Below are 15,953 nucleotides of genomic sequence, written 5' to 3' on the forward strand. Positions count from 1 at the left end.
TTCAGGACTTATTGAACAACACCTGAGCATCTCTAGGCTCAGGTGAGACCCCCATAGACCCCAAAATTCCCCCCAAAAACCCCTAAAAACTCTGCGATTTCACCCAAAATCACCCAAATTTCGCCCCAAATTCCCCAAATTTCACCCAAAAAAACCCCAAATTTTGGGATCCTCTTATTCTGGGCTGGGTCAAAGACACCTGAGCATCTCCAGGTTGAGATGAGACCCCCCAAAACCCAAAATCTCCCCCCAAAACCCCCTAAAAACTCCCCAATTTCACCCAAAATCACCCAAATTTTGCCCTAAATTCCCCAAATTTCACCCCAAAAACCCCAAATTTTGGGGTCACCTCACTCACGACTGACTCAAAGATACCTCAGGACCCCCAGGTTGGGATGAGACCCCCCAAAACCCAAAATCTCCCCCCAAAAACCCCCTAAAACCTCCGCGATTTCACCCAAAATCCCCCAAATTTCGCCCCAAATTCCCCAATTTTCACCCAAAATCTCCCAAAAACCCACAAATTTTGGGGTCCTCTAATACAGGATTGACTCAAAGACACCTGAGCATCCCCAGGTTGAGGTGAGACCCCCAAAACCCAAAATCTCCCCCCAAAAACCCCCTAAAAACTCCACGATTTCACCCAAAATCCCCCAAATTTCACCCCAAATTCCCCAAATTTCACCCAAAAAATCCCATTTTTTTTTCCCCCTCAGACAGGGGTGACCCTGCGGCGGCAGCAGCGGCAGGTGAGACACCTGAGCAGCCCCAGGCTGAGGCTGAACACGGGCCCCAGGTCCCAGAGGAGTTTCTGGAAGGTTCTCAGCCCCAGGTCCCCGCTGGGGTCGGCGAAGCGAAGGGAGAGAAGGGGAGAGTAAAGGGGGTTCGTGGGGACCCGGAATTTGGGTCTGGGGGAGGTGATCACGTCCATGATGGCCTGGAAAAAATAGGGGGAGAGGTGAGGGGGAGTGGGAAAAAATATCTAAAAAATTGGCAAAAAAATTCACCCTAAAATTCAGAAAAAATTCCCCAAAAAATTCTCAAAAAATCAAAAAAATTCCCCCCAAAATCCCAAAATATTTCCAAAAAAAAATTCCCCCCAAAAATCCTAAAAAAATTCCAAAAAATTCCCCCAAGAATTCCCTCCAAAATTCACAAAAAAATTTCCCAAAAAATCCCCCCAAAAATTCCCAAAAATATTCCCCCAAAAATGCCACAAAATTTCCCCCCAAAATTCCAAAAAAAAATCCCCCAAAAATTCTCAAAATCTCCCCTCAAAATTCCCAAAAAAAAAAAAAAAAAAAAAAAAAAAATCCCCCCAAAATACAAAAAAATTCCCCAAAAAAACCCCAAAAATTGCCCAAAAAATCCCAAATTTTTTCCCAAAAATCCCAAATTTTTACCTGGGCCACCTGCTCAGGGCTCTGCCCAAAGGTGGCAAATTCCAGGTGAGACCTGGATTAATTACACCCAAAATAGGCCAAAAAATACCCCAAAAATCACCATAAAAAATCCAAAAAAATCCCAAATTTCGCCCAAAAAATCCCAAATTTTTTCCCAAAAATCCCAAATTTTTACCTGGGCCACCTGCTCAGAGCTCTGCCCAAAGGTGGCAAATTCCAGGTGAGACCTGGACCAGTTACACCCAAAAATGCCCAAAAAATACCCAAAAATCGCCATAAAAATCCAAAAAAATCCCAAAAAATTGCCATAAAAAAACCCAAAAATACCAAAAAAATCCCAAAAAATCCCAAATTTCCTCCAAATCCTCACCTGGGCCACCTGCTCAGGGCTCTGCCCAAAGGTGGCAAATTTCAGGTGACACCTGGACCAATTACACCCAAAATAGCCAAAAAATACCCAAAAAAATCGCTGTCAAAACCCCAAAAATCACCATAAAAATTCCAAAAAAATCCCAAATTTTGCCCAAAAAATCTCAAAAAATTCCAAATCTTGACCTTTGCCACCTCCTGGGGCCTCTGGGCAAAAGTGTCAAATTCCAGGTGAGACCTGGATCAATTACACCCAAAATAGCCCAAAAAATACCCAAAAATCACCATAAAAATTCCAAAAAAATCCCAAATTTTGCCCAAAAAATCCCAAATTTCCCCCAAAAATTTAAAAAAATTCCAAATTCTCACCTGGGCCACCTCTGGCTGAAGGTGTCGAATTCCAGGTGAGACCTGGACCAATTAAACCCAAAATCGCCCAAAAAATACCCATAAAAACCCCAAAAAAACCCAAATTTTGCCCAAAAAAACCCCAAATTTTGCCCAAAAAATCCCAAATTTTTTTCCCAAAACTCCCCAAATTTTTACCTGGGCCACCTGCTCAGGGCTCTGCCCAAAGGTGGCAAATTCCAGGTGAGACCTGGATCAATTACACCCAAAATAGGCCAAAAAATACCCAAAAATCGCCATAAAAACCCCAAAAATCGCCGTAAAATCCCCAAATTTTGCCCAAAAAATTCCAAATTTTTCCCCAAAACTCCCCAAATTTTTACCTGGGCCACGTGCTCAGGGCTCTGCCCGAATGTAGCGAACACCTCTCGACTCGCAGGCAGATAAACCTCGCGGAAATATCGCAGAGTCTCGGCGTCGGTCTCGGGAAATTCCGATTTTTCCACCTCCTGAAGCACCTTCCGCTCAAAGGCCGTGTTCACCGGGCCCGGCTCCACCAGGGACACACTGACATTTTGGAAAAAATTTGGGATTTTTTTGGAATTTATTATTAGTAGTAGTATTTGGGATTTTTTCAGATTTTTTTTTGCATTTTTTTGGGAATTTTTTGGATTTTTTTCAGATTTTTTTCCGGATTTTTTTGGATTTTTTTTTTATTATTTTTTTCGGATTTCTTCTTTATTTTTTATTGATTTTTTTTTTTTTTTTTTTTTAGTGATTTTTTTAAATGATTTTTTAATATTTTTTTTAGTGAATTTTAAATTATTTTTAATATATATTTTTAGTGATTTTAAAATTGATTTTTAAATGATATTTTAAATGGTTTTTTAAGATTTTTTTTAGAATTTTGGGGATTTTTTGGATTTTTTTTTAATTGATTTTCTAGTGATTTTTTAGTGATTTTTTGGAGATTTTTTAAAAATTTTTTGAGGTGGTTTTAGGGGGATTTAGATCGGGTACAGACACCTGAATTTGGGATTTCTTGGGGATTTTTTGGGATTTTTGGGAGGTTTTTTTCGGATTTTTGGGGGAATTTTGGGGGGATTTTTTTGGGATTTTTGGGGGATTTTTTGGGGATTTTTTGGGGGGTTTTTGGGGATTTTTTGGGGATTTTTTGGGGGGTTTTTATTGGGGAAATTCCGATTTTTCCACCTCCTGAAGCACCTTCCGCTCAAAGGCCGTGTTCACCGGGCCCGGCTCCACCAGGGACACACTGACGGTTTGGGGGGAATTTGGAAAAAATTTGGGATTTTTTTTTTAATTGGATTTTTTGGGATTTTTTTCAGATTTTTTTTGGAATTTTTTGGGATTTTTTTCAGAATTTTTTTTTGGAATTTTTTGGGATTTTTTGGGATTTTTTTTGAAATTTTTTTATTTTTTTATTGATTTTTTTAATTGATTTTTAAGTGATTTTTTATTGATTTTTAAATGATTTTTTGGGGATTTTTTAGTGATTTTTGTGGATTTTTTTAGTGATTTTTTTCAGGATTTTTTTTTTATTTTTTTATTGATTTTAAATGATTTTTTTAATGGTTTTTAAACGATTTTTAGGGGGTTTTGAGACGGTTTTAGGGGGATTTAACTCAGGAAAAGAAACGGGAAATTTGGGGGTTTCAGGGGACAATTTTGGGGTGATTTTGGATGATTTTTGGGGACAATTTTGGGTGTTTTTGGGGACAATTTTGGGCCAATTTTTGCTGTTTTTTGGGGGACAATTTTGGGCGTTTTTGGGGACAATTTTGGGTTGATTTTGGGTGATTTTTGGGGACAATTTTGGGTGTTTTTGGGGCCGATTTTGGGTGTTTTTGGGGCCAATTTTGGGTCGATTTTGTGTGTTTTTGGGGACAATTTTGGGATAATTTTGGCAATTCCTGGGGCTGATTTTGGGTTGATTTTGGATGATTTTTGGGGCCAATTTTGGGTGGTTTTGGGTGATTTTTGGGGACAATTTTGGGGGTTTTTGGGTTGATTTTGGGTTGATTTTGGGGCCAATTTTGGGTGGTTTTGGGGTCGATTTTGGGTTGATTTTGGGTGTTTTTGGGGCCGATTTTGGGATGATTTTGGGTGTTTTTTGGGGATAATTTTGGCAATTCCTGGGGCTGATTTTGGGTGTTTTTGGGGCTGATTTTGGGCAGATTTTGGGTTGTTTTAGGCCCCCCCAGCACTCACAAAACGTTGAACTGCAGCAGCTGCACGGCCAGGCTCTCACACAGACCCTCCACCGCAAACTTGGAGGCCGAATAGACGTCGTTGAAAACAACCCCTGGGGGACCAAAAAAGGGGGTTTTGGGGTCTTGATCCTCCAAAATTTGGGGTCTGGGGTCTCCAGTCACCCAAAATTTGGTTTTTGGGGACACCCAGGGGGGGTTTAGGAGCCGTTTTGGGGGTCTGGGAGGGGTTTGGGGTCTTGATTCCACCAAAATTTGGGGTCTGGGGTCTCAATCTCCCAAAATTTGGAGTTTGGGGTCTCCAGTCACCCAAAATTTGGGGTCTGGGGTCTCAATCCCCCCAAAATTTGGGGTCTGGGAGGGGTTTGGGGTCTCAATCCCCCTAAAATTTGGGTCTGGGGTCTCAATTCCCCCAAAATTTGGGGTCTGGGAGGGGTTTGGGGTCTCGATCCCCCTAAAATTTGGGTCTGGGGTCTCAATTCCCCCAAAATTTGGGGTCTGGGGTCTCAATCCCCCCAAAATTTGGGGTCTCAATCCCCCAAAATTTGGGGTCTGGGGTCTTGATCCCCCAAAATTTGGGGTCTGGGGTCTCAATTCCCTGAAAATTTGGGGTCTGGGGTCTCAATTCCCCCAAAATTTGGGGTCTGGGGTCTCCGGTCACCCAAAATTTGGTTTTTGGGGACACCCAGGGGGGGTTTAGGAGCCGTTTTGGGGGTCTGGGAGGGGTTTGGGGTCTTGATTCCACCAAAATTTGGGGTCTCAGGTCTCAGTTCCCTGAAAATTTGGGGTTTGGAGTCTCAATCCCCCCAAATTTTGGGGTCTGGGAGGGGTTTGGGGTCTTGATCCCCCAAAATTTTGGGGTCCCTGGGGGTTTTTGAGGATCCCAAATCCGAATTTTGGGATATTTTAGGAGGATTTTGGAGTCTCAAACCCAAATTTTGGGTCCCTGGGGGTTTTTGAGGACCCCAAACCCAAATTTTATGGTCCCAAACCCGAATTTTGGGGTCCGAAAGTCGAATTTTGGGGTGTTTGAGGAGGATTTTGAGGGTTTTAACCTCCATAAAGTGCCTGGGGGGTTTTGGGGACTCAAAACCCAAATTTTGGGTCCCTGGGGGTTTTTGCGGACACCAAACCCAAATTTTGGGGTCCCAAATCTGAATTTTGGGTCTCTGAGTCGAATTTTGGGGTCTAAAAAATTGAATTTTTGGGTCCGAAACCCAAATTTTGGGGTATTTTGAGAGGATTTTGGGGCCCTGGAGGTTTTTGGGGACGCGAAACCCAAATTTTGGGGTCCCAAACCCAAATTTTGGGGTCCTAAACCTGAATTTTGGGGTATTTTAGGTGTATTTTGGGCCTCACCCTGCAGGCCCATGACGCTGCTGACCACCACGATGTGACCCCTGGGGAGTTTTGGGGATCTCAAACCCCAAATTTTGGGGTCCCAAATCCAAATTTTGAGGTCCCTGAGAATATTTTGGGGTCCCAAACCCAAATTTTAGGATCCGAAAGTCGAATTTTTTGTGCGTCAAGGAGGATTTTGGGTCCCTGGGGGTTTTTGAGGATCCCAAACCCGAATTTTGGGATATTTTAGGAGGATTTTGGAGTCTCAAACCCAAATTTTGGGGTCCCAAATCTGAATTTTGGGTCTCTGAGTCGAATTTTGGGGTCTAAAAAATTGAATTTTTGGGTCCGAAACCCAAATTTTGGGGTATTTTGAGAGGATTTTGGGGCCCTGGAGGTTTTTGGGGACGCGAAACCCAAATTTTGGGGTCCCAAATCCAAATTTTAGGATATTTTAGGTGTATTTTGGGCCTCACCCTGCAGGCCCATGACGCTGCTGACCACCACGATGTGCCCGCGGCGTCTGGCCTTCATCTGGGGCAGCAGCGCCCGGAGCAGCCGCAGGAGCCCGAAGACGTTGGTGTCGAAGACGCGCTGGACCTGCGGCCCCGAGGCGCTTTCCAGGGGCCCCACCAGCCCCACGCCCGCGTTGTTCACTGGGGAGAAAATAAATATATTGTTAAATGGGGGCTGGGGGTGGTGGGATACACAAATTCCAAAAAATCCCAGAAAAATCTGAATAAAAATCCCAAAAAAATAAAAAAAAAATCCCAAAAATATCCCAGAAAATCCCCAAAATATCCCAGAAAATTTAAAAAAAAAAAAAAAAATCCCAAAAATATCCCAGAAAAAAAAAAAAATCCCAGAAAATCTCAAAAAACCAGCCATAAAATCTGAATAAAATCCCATAAAATTCTCAAAAAATACCATAAAATCTGAATAAAACCCCCCCAAAAAATCCCCCCCAAAAATACCATAAAATCCCATAAAAATCAAAGAAAATCCCAAAAAAATCCCAGAAAATCTGAATAAAATCCCAGAAAATCCCATAAAAAAAAAAAAAAAAAAAAAAAAAAAAAAACCAGAAAATCCCAGGAAAATCCCAGAAAAATCAGAATAAAATCCACCCTAAATCTGCCCCAGGGGCCCCACCAGCCCCACGCCCGCGTTGTTCACTGGGGAGAAAATAAATATATTGTTAAATGGGGGCTGGGGGTGGTGGGAGAGAGAAATCCAAAAAAAATCCCAAAAAAATCCCAGAAAATTGGCACAAAATCCCATAAAAATCTGCACTAAAACCCATAAAAATCTGAATAAAATCCCATAAAATCAAAAAAAAAAATCCCAGAAAATTTAAAAAAAAAAAAAAAAAAGCCAAAAAAAATTCCCAGAAAATCCCCAAAAAAATTACCAGAAAATCCCCCCAAAAATACCATAAAATCCCCCAAAAAATCCCAGAAAAATCCCCCCAAAAATCCCAAAAATATTCCAGAAAATCTGAAAAAAAAAAACCCATAAAAATCCCAGAAAATTAAAAAAAAATCCCATAAAATCTGAATAAAATCCCAGAAAATCTGAAAAAAAAAATCCCAGAAAAATCTCAATAAAATCCCATAAAAATCCCCCCCAAAAAAAATCCCAAAAAAATCCCATAAAAATCCCAAAAAAATCCCATAAAAATCCCATCAAAATCCCAGAAAAATCCCAGAAAAATCTGAATAAAATCCACCCTAAATCTGCCCCAGGGGCCCCACCAGCCCCACGCCCGCGTTGTTCACTGGGGAGAAATAAATATATTGTTAAATGGGGGCTGGGAGTGGTGAGATACACAAATCCCAAAAAATCCCATAAAAAATCCCCCCAAAAATACCATAAAAATACCATAAAAATCGAGAAAATCTGAATAAAATCCTATAAAAATCTGAATAAAATCCCATAAAAATCCCATAAAAATCCCAAAAAAAATCCCAGAAAATCCCATAAAAATCCCCAAAAATATCCCAGAAAATCCCCCCCAAAAAATCACAGAAAATCCCATAAAAATCTCATAAAAATCCCATAAAAATCCCATAAAAATCCCCAAAAAATCCCAAAAGTATCCCAGAAAATAAAAAAAAAATCCCATTAAAATCCCATTAAAAAAAGATTCCCATAAAAATCCCCAAAAAATCCCCAAAAAATCCCAGAAAATAAATAAATTTAAAAAAATCCCAGAAAATAAATAAAAAAAACCCATAAAAATCCCCCCCAAAAAAATATCCCAGAAAATAAAAAAAAATTCCCAAAACATACCAGAAAATCCCAAAAAATATCAGAAAATAAAATTAAAAAAAAATCCCAGAAAATCCCAAAAAATCCCATAAAATCCAAAAAAAAAAAAAAAAAAAAAAAAAAAAAAAAAAAAAAAAAAAAAACACCAAAAAAAACCACCAAATAATCCCCCCAAAAAATCCCAAAAAATTCCCGGAAAATCCAAAAAAAATCCTAAAAAAAATCCCAGAAAAATCCCCAGAAAATCCCATAACAATCCCAGAAAATCCCCCCAAAAATACCATAAAATCTGAATAAAATCCCAAGAAAATCCCCCAAAAACTCCCAGAAAATCCCAAAAAAACCCATAAAAATAATTTTAAAAAAATCCCAAAAAAATTCCAGAAAAAAAAAAAAATCCCAGAAAATAAAATAAAAAAAAATCCCAAAAAATTTCCAGAAAATCCCAAAAAAATCCCAAAAAGTCCCAGGAAAAAAAAAATCCCAGAAAATAAAAAACTAAAATTAAAAAAAAAAAAAACATCCCATAAAAATCCCATAAAAATTCCCAGAAAAAATCCCCCAAAAATCCCAGAAAATTTAAAAAAAATCCCAAAAAAATCCCCAAAAAAATCCCATAAAAATCTGAATAAAATCCCTCCAAAATACCAGAAAATCTGAATAAAAATCCCCCCAAAAATACCAGAAATATCCCAGAAAATCAAAAAAAATCCCATAAAAATAAAATAAAAAAAGCCACATAAAAATCCCAAAAGAATCACAGAAAATCCCCCCAAAAAAATCACAGAAAAAAAGAAAAATCTCATAAAAATCCCCAAAAAATCCCCAAAAATATCCCAGATAATAAAAATCCCAAAAAAATCCCAGAAAATAATAATTTTTTAAAAATCCCAGAAAATTAAAAAAAAAATCCCCAAAAAATCCCCCCCAAGAATCCCAGAAAAATCCCCCAAAAAATCCCAGAAAATAATTTAAAAATATATCCCTAAAAATCCCCAAAAAAATTCCCAGAAAATCCCAGAAAAATCCCAGAAAAATCCCCCCCAAAAAATATCCCAGAAAATAAAATTTAAAAAAAAAAAAAAAAAAAAAAAAAAAAAAAAAAAAAAAAAAAAAATCACAAAAAATATCGGAAAATAAAATTTTTAAAAAAAATCCCAGAAAAATCCCAGAAAATCCCAAAAAATAAAATCCCAGAAAATCCCCCCCCCAAAAAATTCCAGAAAATCCCCCCCAAAAAAATTCCCAGAAAATCTGAAATATATATCCCATAAAAATCTGAATAAAATCCCAGAAAATAAAAATTTAAAAAAAAAAAAATCCCCGAAAAATCCCAGAAAAAAAATCCCAAAAAATCCCAGAAAAATCCCATAAAAATCCCATAAAAATCTGAATAAAATCCACCCTAAATCTGCCCCAGGGGCTCCACCAGCCCCACACCCGCGTTGTTCACTGCCAGGGGGTGGGGAGAGAAAAAAAAAATCATAATTTACAGACTGGGATTGGTTTGATACAGAAATTCCAAAAAAAATCCATAAAAATCCCAGAAAATCTGGCCCAAAATCCCCCCAAACCTGCCCAAAACCCCCATAAATTGATGTGAATCCCCCCAAATCCTCCCAAAAACTGCCCCAAATCTCCGAAAATCCCCCCAAAACTCCCCAAAATTCCCTCAAATCCCCCCAAAATATCCCCAAACTCCCATAAATTGACACAAAACCCCCCCAAATCCCCCCCAAATCTCCCCAAAATCCCCCCAAACCTGCCCCAAAATATCCCCAAACTTCCATAAATTGACACAAAACCCCCCAAAATCCTCCCCAAAACCCCCCAAAACCCCCCAAAATCCCCCCAAACCCCTCAAAATCCCTCATAAATTGACACAAACCCCCCAAAAATACCCCCAAAATTGACACAAACCCCCCAAAAATACCCCCAAATTGACACAAACCCCCCAAAATCCCCCCAAACCCCTTTAAAATCCCCCCAAAATTGACACAACTCCCCCAAAATCCCCCATAAATTGACACAAACCCCCCAAAATCCCCCCAAAATCCCCCCAAAACTCCCCCAAATCCCCCAAAATCCCCCCCAAATCCCCCCAAACCTGCCCCAAAATGCCCCCAAAACCACCCCAAACCCCTCAAAATCCCCCAAAATGCCCCCAAAACTGCCCCAAACTCCCCAAAATTCCCCCAAACCTGCCCCAAATCCCCCTAAACCTGCCCCCAACCCCCCCAAATTGATACAAACCCCCCAAATTCCCCCAAAATCCCCCCAAACCTGCCCCAAATCCACCCAAAACTGCCCCAAAATCTCCCCAAAATTCCCTCAAATCCCCCAAAATCCACCATAAATTGACACAACCCCCCCCAAATCCCCCCAAACCCCCCAAAATCCCCATAATTAATGCAAACCCCCCCAAATCCTCCCAAAATCCCCCTAAAACTGCCCCAATATCCCCCCAAAATTGACACAAACCCCCCAAAATCCCCTCAAAACTGCCCTAAAATTCCTCCAAACCTGCCCCAAAATTCCCTCAAATCCCCCAAACTCCCCCAAAATTCCCACAAAACCCCTCAAAATCCCCCCAAATGGACACAAAACCCCAAAAATCCCCCCAAAATCCACCCAAACCCCCCAAAATCCCCCATAAATTGACACAAATCCCCCCAAATCCCCCCCAAATCCCCCAAACCATCCCAAAATCCCCCCAAATCCCCCCAAACCTGCCCCAAAATCCCCCCAAATCCCCCCAAACCTGCCCCAAAATCCCCCCAAATCCCCCCAAACCTGCCCCAAAATCCCCCCAAATCCCCCCAAACCTGCCCCAAAATGCCCCCAAAATCCCCCCAAACCCCCCAAAACTCCCCCCATAAATTGACACAAACCCCCCAAAATCCCCCATAAATTGACACAACCCCCAAAATCCCCCCCAAATCCCCCCAAATCCCCCCAAATTGACACAAACCCCCCAAATCTTCCCAAACTCCCCCAAAATATCCCCAAATCCCCCCAAATCCCCCCAAGCCTGCCCCAAAATGCCCCCAAAACCACCCCAAACCCCTCAAAATCCCCCAAAACCACCCCAAACCCCTCAAAATCCCCCAAAACCCCCCAAATTTGACACAAATCTCCCCAAAATCCCCCCCAAATGCCCCAAAATCCCCCCAACTCGTCACCCAGGACGTCCACTGTCCCCCCCGGGAGCTGCCCCAGGCACTGGGCCACGGACTCGTCGCTGGTGACGTCCAGGGGGAGAATCCTCAGCGTGTCCCCCAGAGTGACCCCGGCCGCCTCTTCCAGGGGACCCCGGCGGGACAGGTCACGCATGGTGGCCAGCACTGGGGGGGAAAAAAATTAAAAATAAAATAAAAATAATCCATTAGAAATCCAAAAAAAATCCATTGCGGATCAAAAAAAATTCATCAGGGATCCCAAAAAACCCCAAAAAAATTCATCAGGGATCCCAAAAACCCCCCAAAAAATTCATCAGGGATCCCAAAAACCCCAAAAAAATCCATCAGGGATCCCAAAAAACCATTGAAGACTCGCCATGAAAGGTCCCACATGGTGGCCAGGACTGAGGACACCAAAAATATAAAAAATTCATTAGAAATCCCAAAAAAACCCCCAAAAAATCCATTAGAAATCTCAAAAAATCCATTAGAAATCTCAAAAACACAAAAAAAATCCCAAAAAAATCCATTAGAAATCTCAAAAACACAAAAAAATCCCAAAAAAACCCCATTAGAAATCCCAAAAACATTCATCAGGGATTCCAAAAATTTGTCAGGGATCAAAAAAAAAAAAAAAAATCCATCAGAGATCCCCAAAATTCCCCAAAAATTCATCAAAGATCCTGAAAAATCCATCAGGGATCCTCAAAACTCCCCAAAAATCCATGAGGGGTTCCCCAAATCCCTTGTTGGGGACAATCCTGGGATGCCCCTCCCTCACCCTCCCCACCTTGGGGACATTTGGGGACACCCCCATCACCCTCCCCACCTTGGGGACATTTGGGGACACCCCCATCACCCTCCCCGCCTTGGGGACATCCCAGGGTGTCCCTTAAGGAGTTGGGGACAATCCTGGGATGTCCCACCTTTCCCTGCCCTCCCACCTTGGGGACACTTGGGGACACTTGGGGACCCCTGGGGACACTCGGGGACCCTTGGGGACACTTGGGGACATCTGGGGACACTTGGGGACACTTGGGGACACTTGGGGACACTCCCCCTCCCCCTGCCCGCCCTGGGGACCCCTGGGGACACTTGGGGACACTTGAGGACCCTTGGGGACTCTTGGGGACCCCTGGGGACACTTGAGGACACCTGGGGACACCTGGGGACCCCTGGGGACCCTTGGGGACACTTGGGGACCCTTGAGGACCCCTGGGGACACTCGGGGACACTTGGGGACCCTTGGGGACCCTTGGGGACACTTGGGGACCCTTGAGGACCCCTGGGGACACTCGGGGACACTTGGGGACCCTTGGGGACCCTTGGGGACACTTGGGGACATTCTCCCTCCCCCTGCCGGCCCTGGGGACACTTGGGGACCCTTGGGGACACTTGGGGCCCCCTTGGGGACACTTGGGGACACTTGGGGACCCCTGGGGACACTTGGGGACACCTGGGGACATTGGGGACACTGTGCTCACCCAGGAATCGCCGCTGGGGGTCCCGGGCCAGCCGCAGCGCCAGGGCCAGCCCGATGCCCGAGGAGCAGCCGGTGACAAGGACAGTCCGGCCCGGGGGGGTGGCCATGGTGGCACCGCTGTCACCTCTGTCACCTCTGTCACCTCCCCCCCCCCGGCGGGTTAAAGGGGATTAAAGGGATCAGAGAGCACGTGACAGCGGATTGGGGACAGGGCGGGGGGTGACACAGGGGGTGACAGGGGGGTGACATGGGGGTGACACAGGGGGTGACACAGGGGGTGACACAGGGGTGACATGGGGGGTGACACAGGGGGTGACACAGGGGGGACATGGGGGGTGACACAGGGGGTGACACAGGGGGGACATGGGGGGTGACACAGGGGGTGACACAGGGGGGACATGCTTATTGGGGACATCTGGAGTTGTCACCCCTCTGTGTGACCCCCTGCCTTGGGGACACCCTGGGGTGTCACCCCCCTTTGTCACCCCCTCATTGGGGACACCCCTGGGTGCCACCTTCCTGTGTCACCCCCTCAGAGTGTCACCCAGCTGTGTCACCTCCTCATTGGGGACACCCCTGGGTGTCATCCCTCTTTGTCACCCCCCCAGGGTGTCACCCCCTGCCTTGGGGACACCTCAGGGTGCCACTTCCCTTTGTCACCCCCCCAGAGTGTCACTCCCCTGTGTCACCTCCTCATTGGGGACACCCCTGGGTGTTACTTCCCTTTGTCACCTCCCCTGAGTGTCACCCCCCCTTTGTCACCCCCCTGTGTCACCCCCCTGTGTCACCCCCTGTGTCACCTCCTCATTGGGGACATCCCAAGGTGTCACCCCCCTGTGTCACCCCTGCCTTGGGGACACGCTGGGGTGACACAGGGGGTGACACCCTGGGGGGGAGTGACAAAGGTAAGTGACACCCCAGGGTGTCCCCAATGAGGAGATGACAAAGTGGGGTGACACCCTGGGGGGGTGACACAGGGGGGTGACACCCCAGGGATGTCCCCAATGAGGGGGTGACAAAGAGGGGTGGCACCCAGGGGTGTCCCCAATGAGGGGTGACACAGGGGGGTGACAACCCAGGGTGTCCCCAAGGCAGAGGTGACACAGGGGGTGACACGCCCCCCTCCCCCCACCAAAAAACCTCATCTCCAGGAGGGAAATTTGGGGTCCCATAGACCCAAACAGGCTGGAAAGGGGAAGGTTGGGGGGTCCCCAGAGACCCCCGGGGAGGGGGAATTTGGGGACCCCGGGTGGGTTTCCAGGGGCCTGAGGGTGACACCCCAAATCAAGGGGGGGGTCCCCAAAATTTCAGAGCCCCAGGTGGGCACTGGAGCCATTCCTGGGGGTCTGGGAGACCCCGAAATTGGGGGGAGACCCCGAAATTGGGGCTAGACCCCCAGACCCCGCCCCATAATGGGAGGGGCGGGAGATTTGCATAACCACGCCCACCCCATATAAGGAAACTATTCGGGGGCTCCTCCCATCGCCCACCAATCACAGAGCGCGATCCCTCCTGTATTTGCATAACCACGCCCACCCCGAATACAAATAAATTATCCTGGGAGCTCCTCCCATCGCCCACCAATCACAGCGCGCGGTCTCTCCTATATTTGCATAACCACGCCCACCCCATACAAGGACACTATCCCAGGGGCTCCTCCCATCGCCCACCAATCACAGCGCGCGGTCTCTCCTATATTTGCATAACCACGCCCACCCCATACAAGGACACTATCCCAGGGGCTCCTCCCATCGCCCACCAATCACAGCGCGCGGTCTCTCCTATATTTGCATAACCACGCCCACTCTGAATACAAATAAACTATCCCAGGGGCTCCTCCCATCGCCCACCAATCACAGCGCGCGGTCTCTCCTATATTTGCATAACCACGCCCACTCTGAATACAAATAAACTATCCCAGGGGCTCGTCCCATCGCCCACCAATCACAGCGCGCAGTCTCTCCTATATTTGCATAACCACGCCCACCCCAATATAAGGAAACTATGCCGAGGGCTCCTCCCATCGCCCACCAATCACAGCGCGCGATCGCTTCTGTATTTGCATAACCACGCCCCATAACTTGCTTCCCCAGGGGGGAAAATAGATTTGAGAAATCCCATCTGATCCTTTATAGGAGATTAAAGAACATTTTCTGTGTGTTGGAATGTGCTCCAATTAGTATTTTAGAATATGTAAGATGGTGTTTAGTGAACACCCAACACTTTTGCAGATATTTAAGCACCACAAATATGGGAAAATCCCAAGAAGAACTAAAAGAACCAAACTAAAAACAGAATAACAGGGCGCAGATAAAGAGAAAAAACACAGACTCTTAAAATACTCTGTTCCCTTGAAAACCTGACAATGATTTATTAAAAAAATATGGATATTAATGATTTCCATGATTTATCAGTTCCTCCCATGATTTATCAGTTCCTCCCATGATTTATCAATTCCTTCCCTGATTTATCAGTTCCTCCCATGATTTATCAATTCCTTCCCTGATTTATCAGTTCCTCCCATGATTTATCAGTTCCTCCCATGATTTATCAGTTCCTCCCATGATTTATCAGTTCCTCCCATGATTTATCAGTTCCTTCAGTCTGTGGATGGACACTGGTCTGGATGGACACCTGACCATGGATCCCAGCTGGACACTGGTCTGGATGGACACTGGTCTGGGTGGACACCAGTCATGGATCCCACTGTGGATGGACACTGGTCTGGGAGGACACTGGTCAAGATGGACACCAGTCATGGGTCCCAGCTGGACACTGGTCTGGGAGGACACTGGTCTGGGATGGACACCAGACCATGGATCCCACTGTGGATGGACACTGGTCTGGATGGACATTGGTGTGGATGGACACTGGTCTGGGATGGACACCAGACCATGGATCCCACTGTGGATGGACACTGGTCTGGATGGACACTGGTCTGGATGGACACCTGACCATGGATCCCAGTTGGACATTGGTCTGGGTGGACACCAGAGGAGGAGGAAGAAGAAGAGGAAGAAGAAGAGGAAGAAGAGACTGTGACTAAAACACCAAAATTGTCATTGCGGGACCCCCCAGGTGTCACATCCAGGGGACTCCAGGGACCTTCGCGGTGTCACCAACGGGAAAAGGGACATCACCGCCCTGGGGAGGAGGAGGAGGACAAGAAGAGGAGGAAGAGGAAGAAGAGGAAGAAGAAGAAGAGGAGGAAGAAGAGAAAGAAGAAGAGGAAGAAGAGGAAGAGGAAGAAGAGGAAGAAGAGGAGGAGGAAGAGGAGGAAGAAGAAGAGGAGGAAGAGGAAGAAGAGGAGGAGGAGGAGAAAGAAGAGAAA

At 45.1% G+C, this 15,953-nt stretch overlaps 1 protein-coding gene across 1 annotated transcript; it reads right to left on the minus strand.

Moving 5' to 3' along the window:
- Window positions 1-712: 712 nt before the first annotated feature.
- RDH8 (retinol dehydrogenase 8) lies at window positions 713-12,729 on the minus strand (the record flags this gene model as incomplete). Its single annotated transcript, XM_083881952.1, has 7 exons — window positions 713-937; window positions 2,504-2,687; window positions 4,350-4,443; window positions 6,166-6,817; window positions 7,444-7,466; window positions 11,143-11,304; window positions 12,624-12,729. The coding sequence occupies 7 exons, from the start codon at window positions 12,727-12,729 to the stop codon at window positions 713-715; spliced, it is 1,446 nt and encodes a 481-aa protein (XP_083738078.1).
- Window positions 12,730-15,953: the final 3,224 nt, after the last annotated feature.

Source organism: Zosterops lateralis (assembly GCF_965231275.1).
Source record: "Zosterops lateralis genome assembly, chromosome: 36".
NCBI classification, from domain to species: Eukaryota; Metazoa; Chordata; class Aves; order Passeriformes; family Zosteropidae; genus Zosterops; species Zosterops lateralis.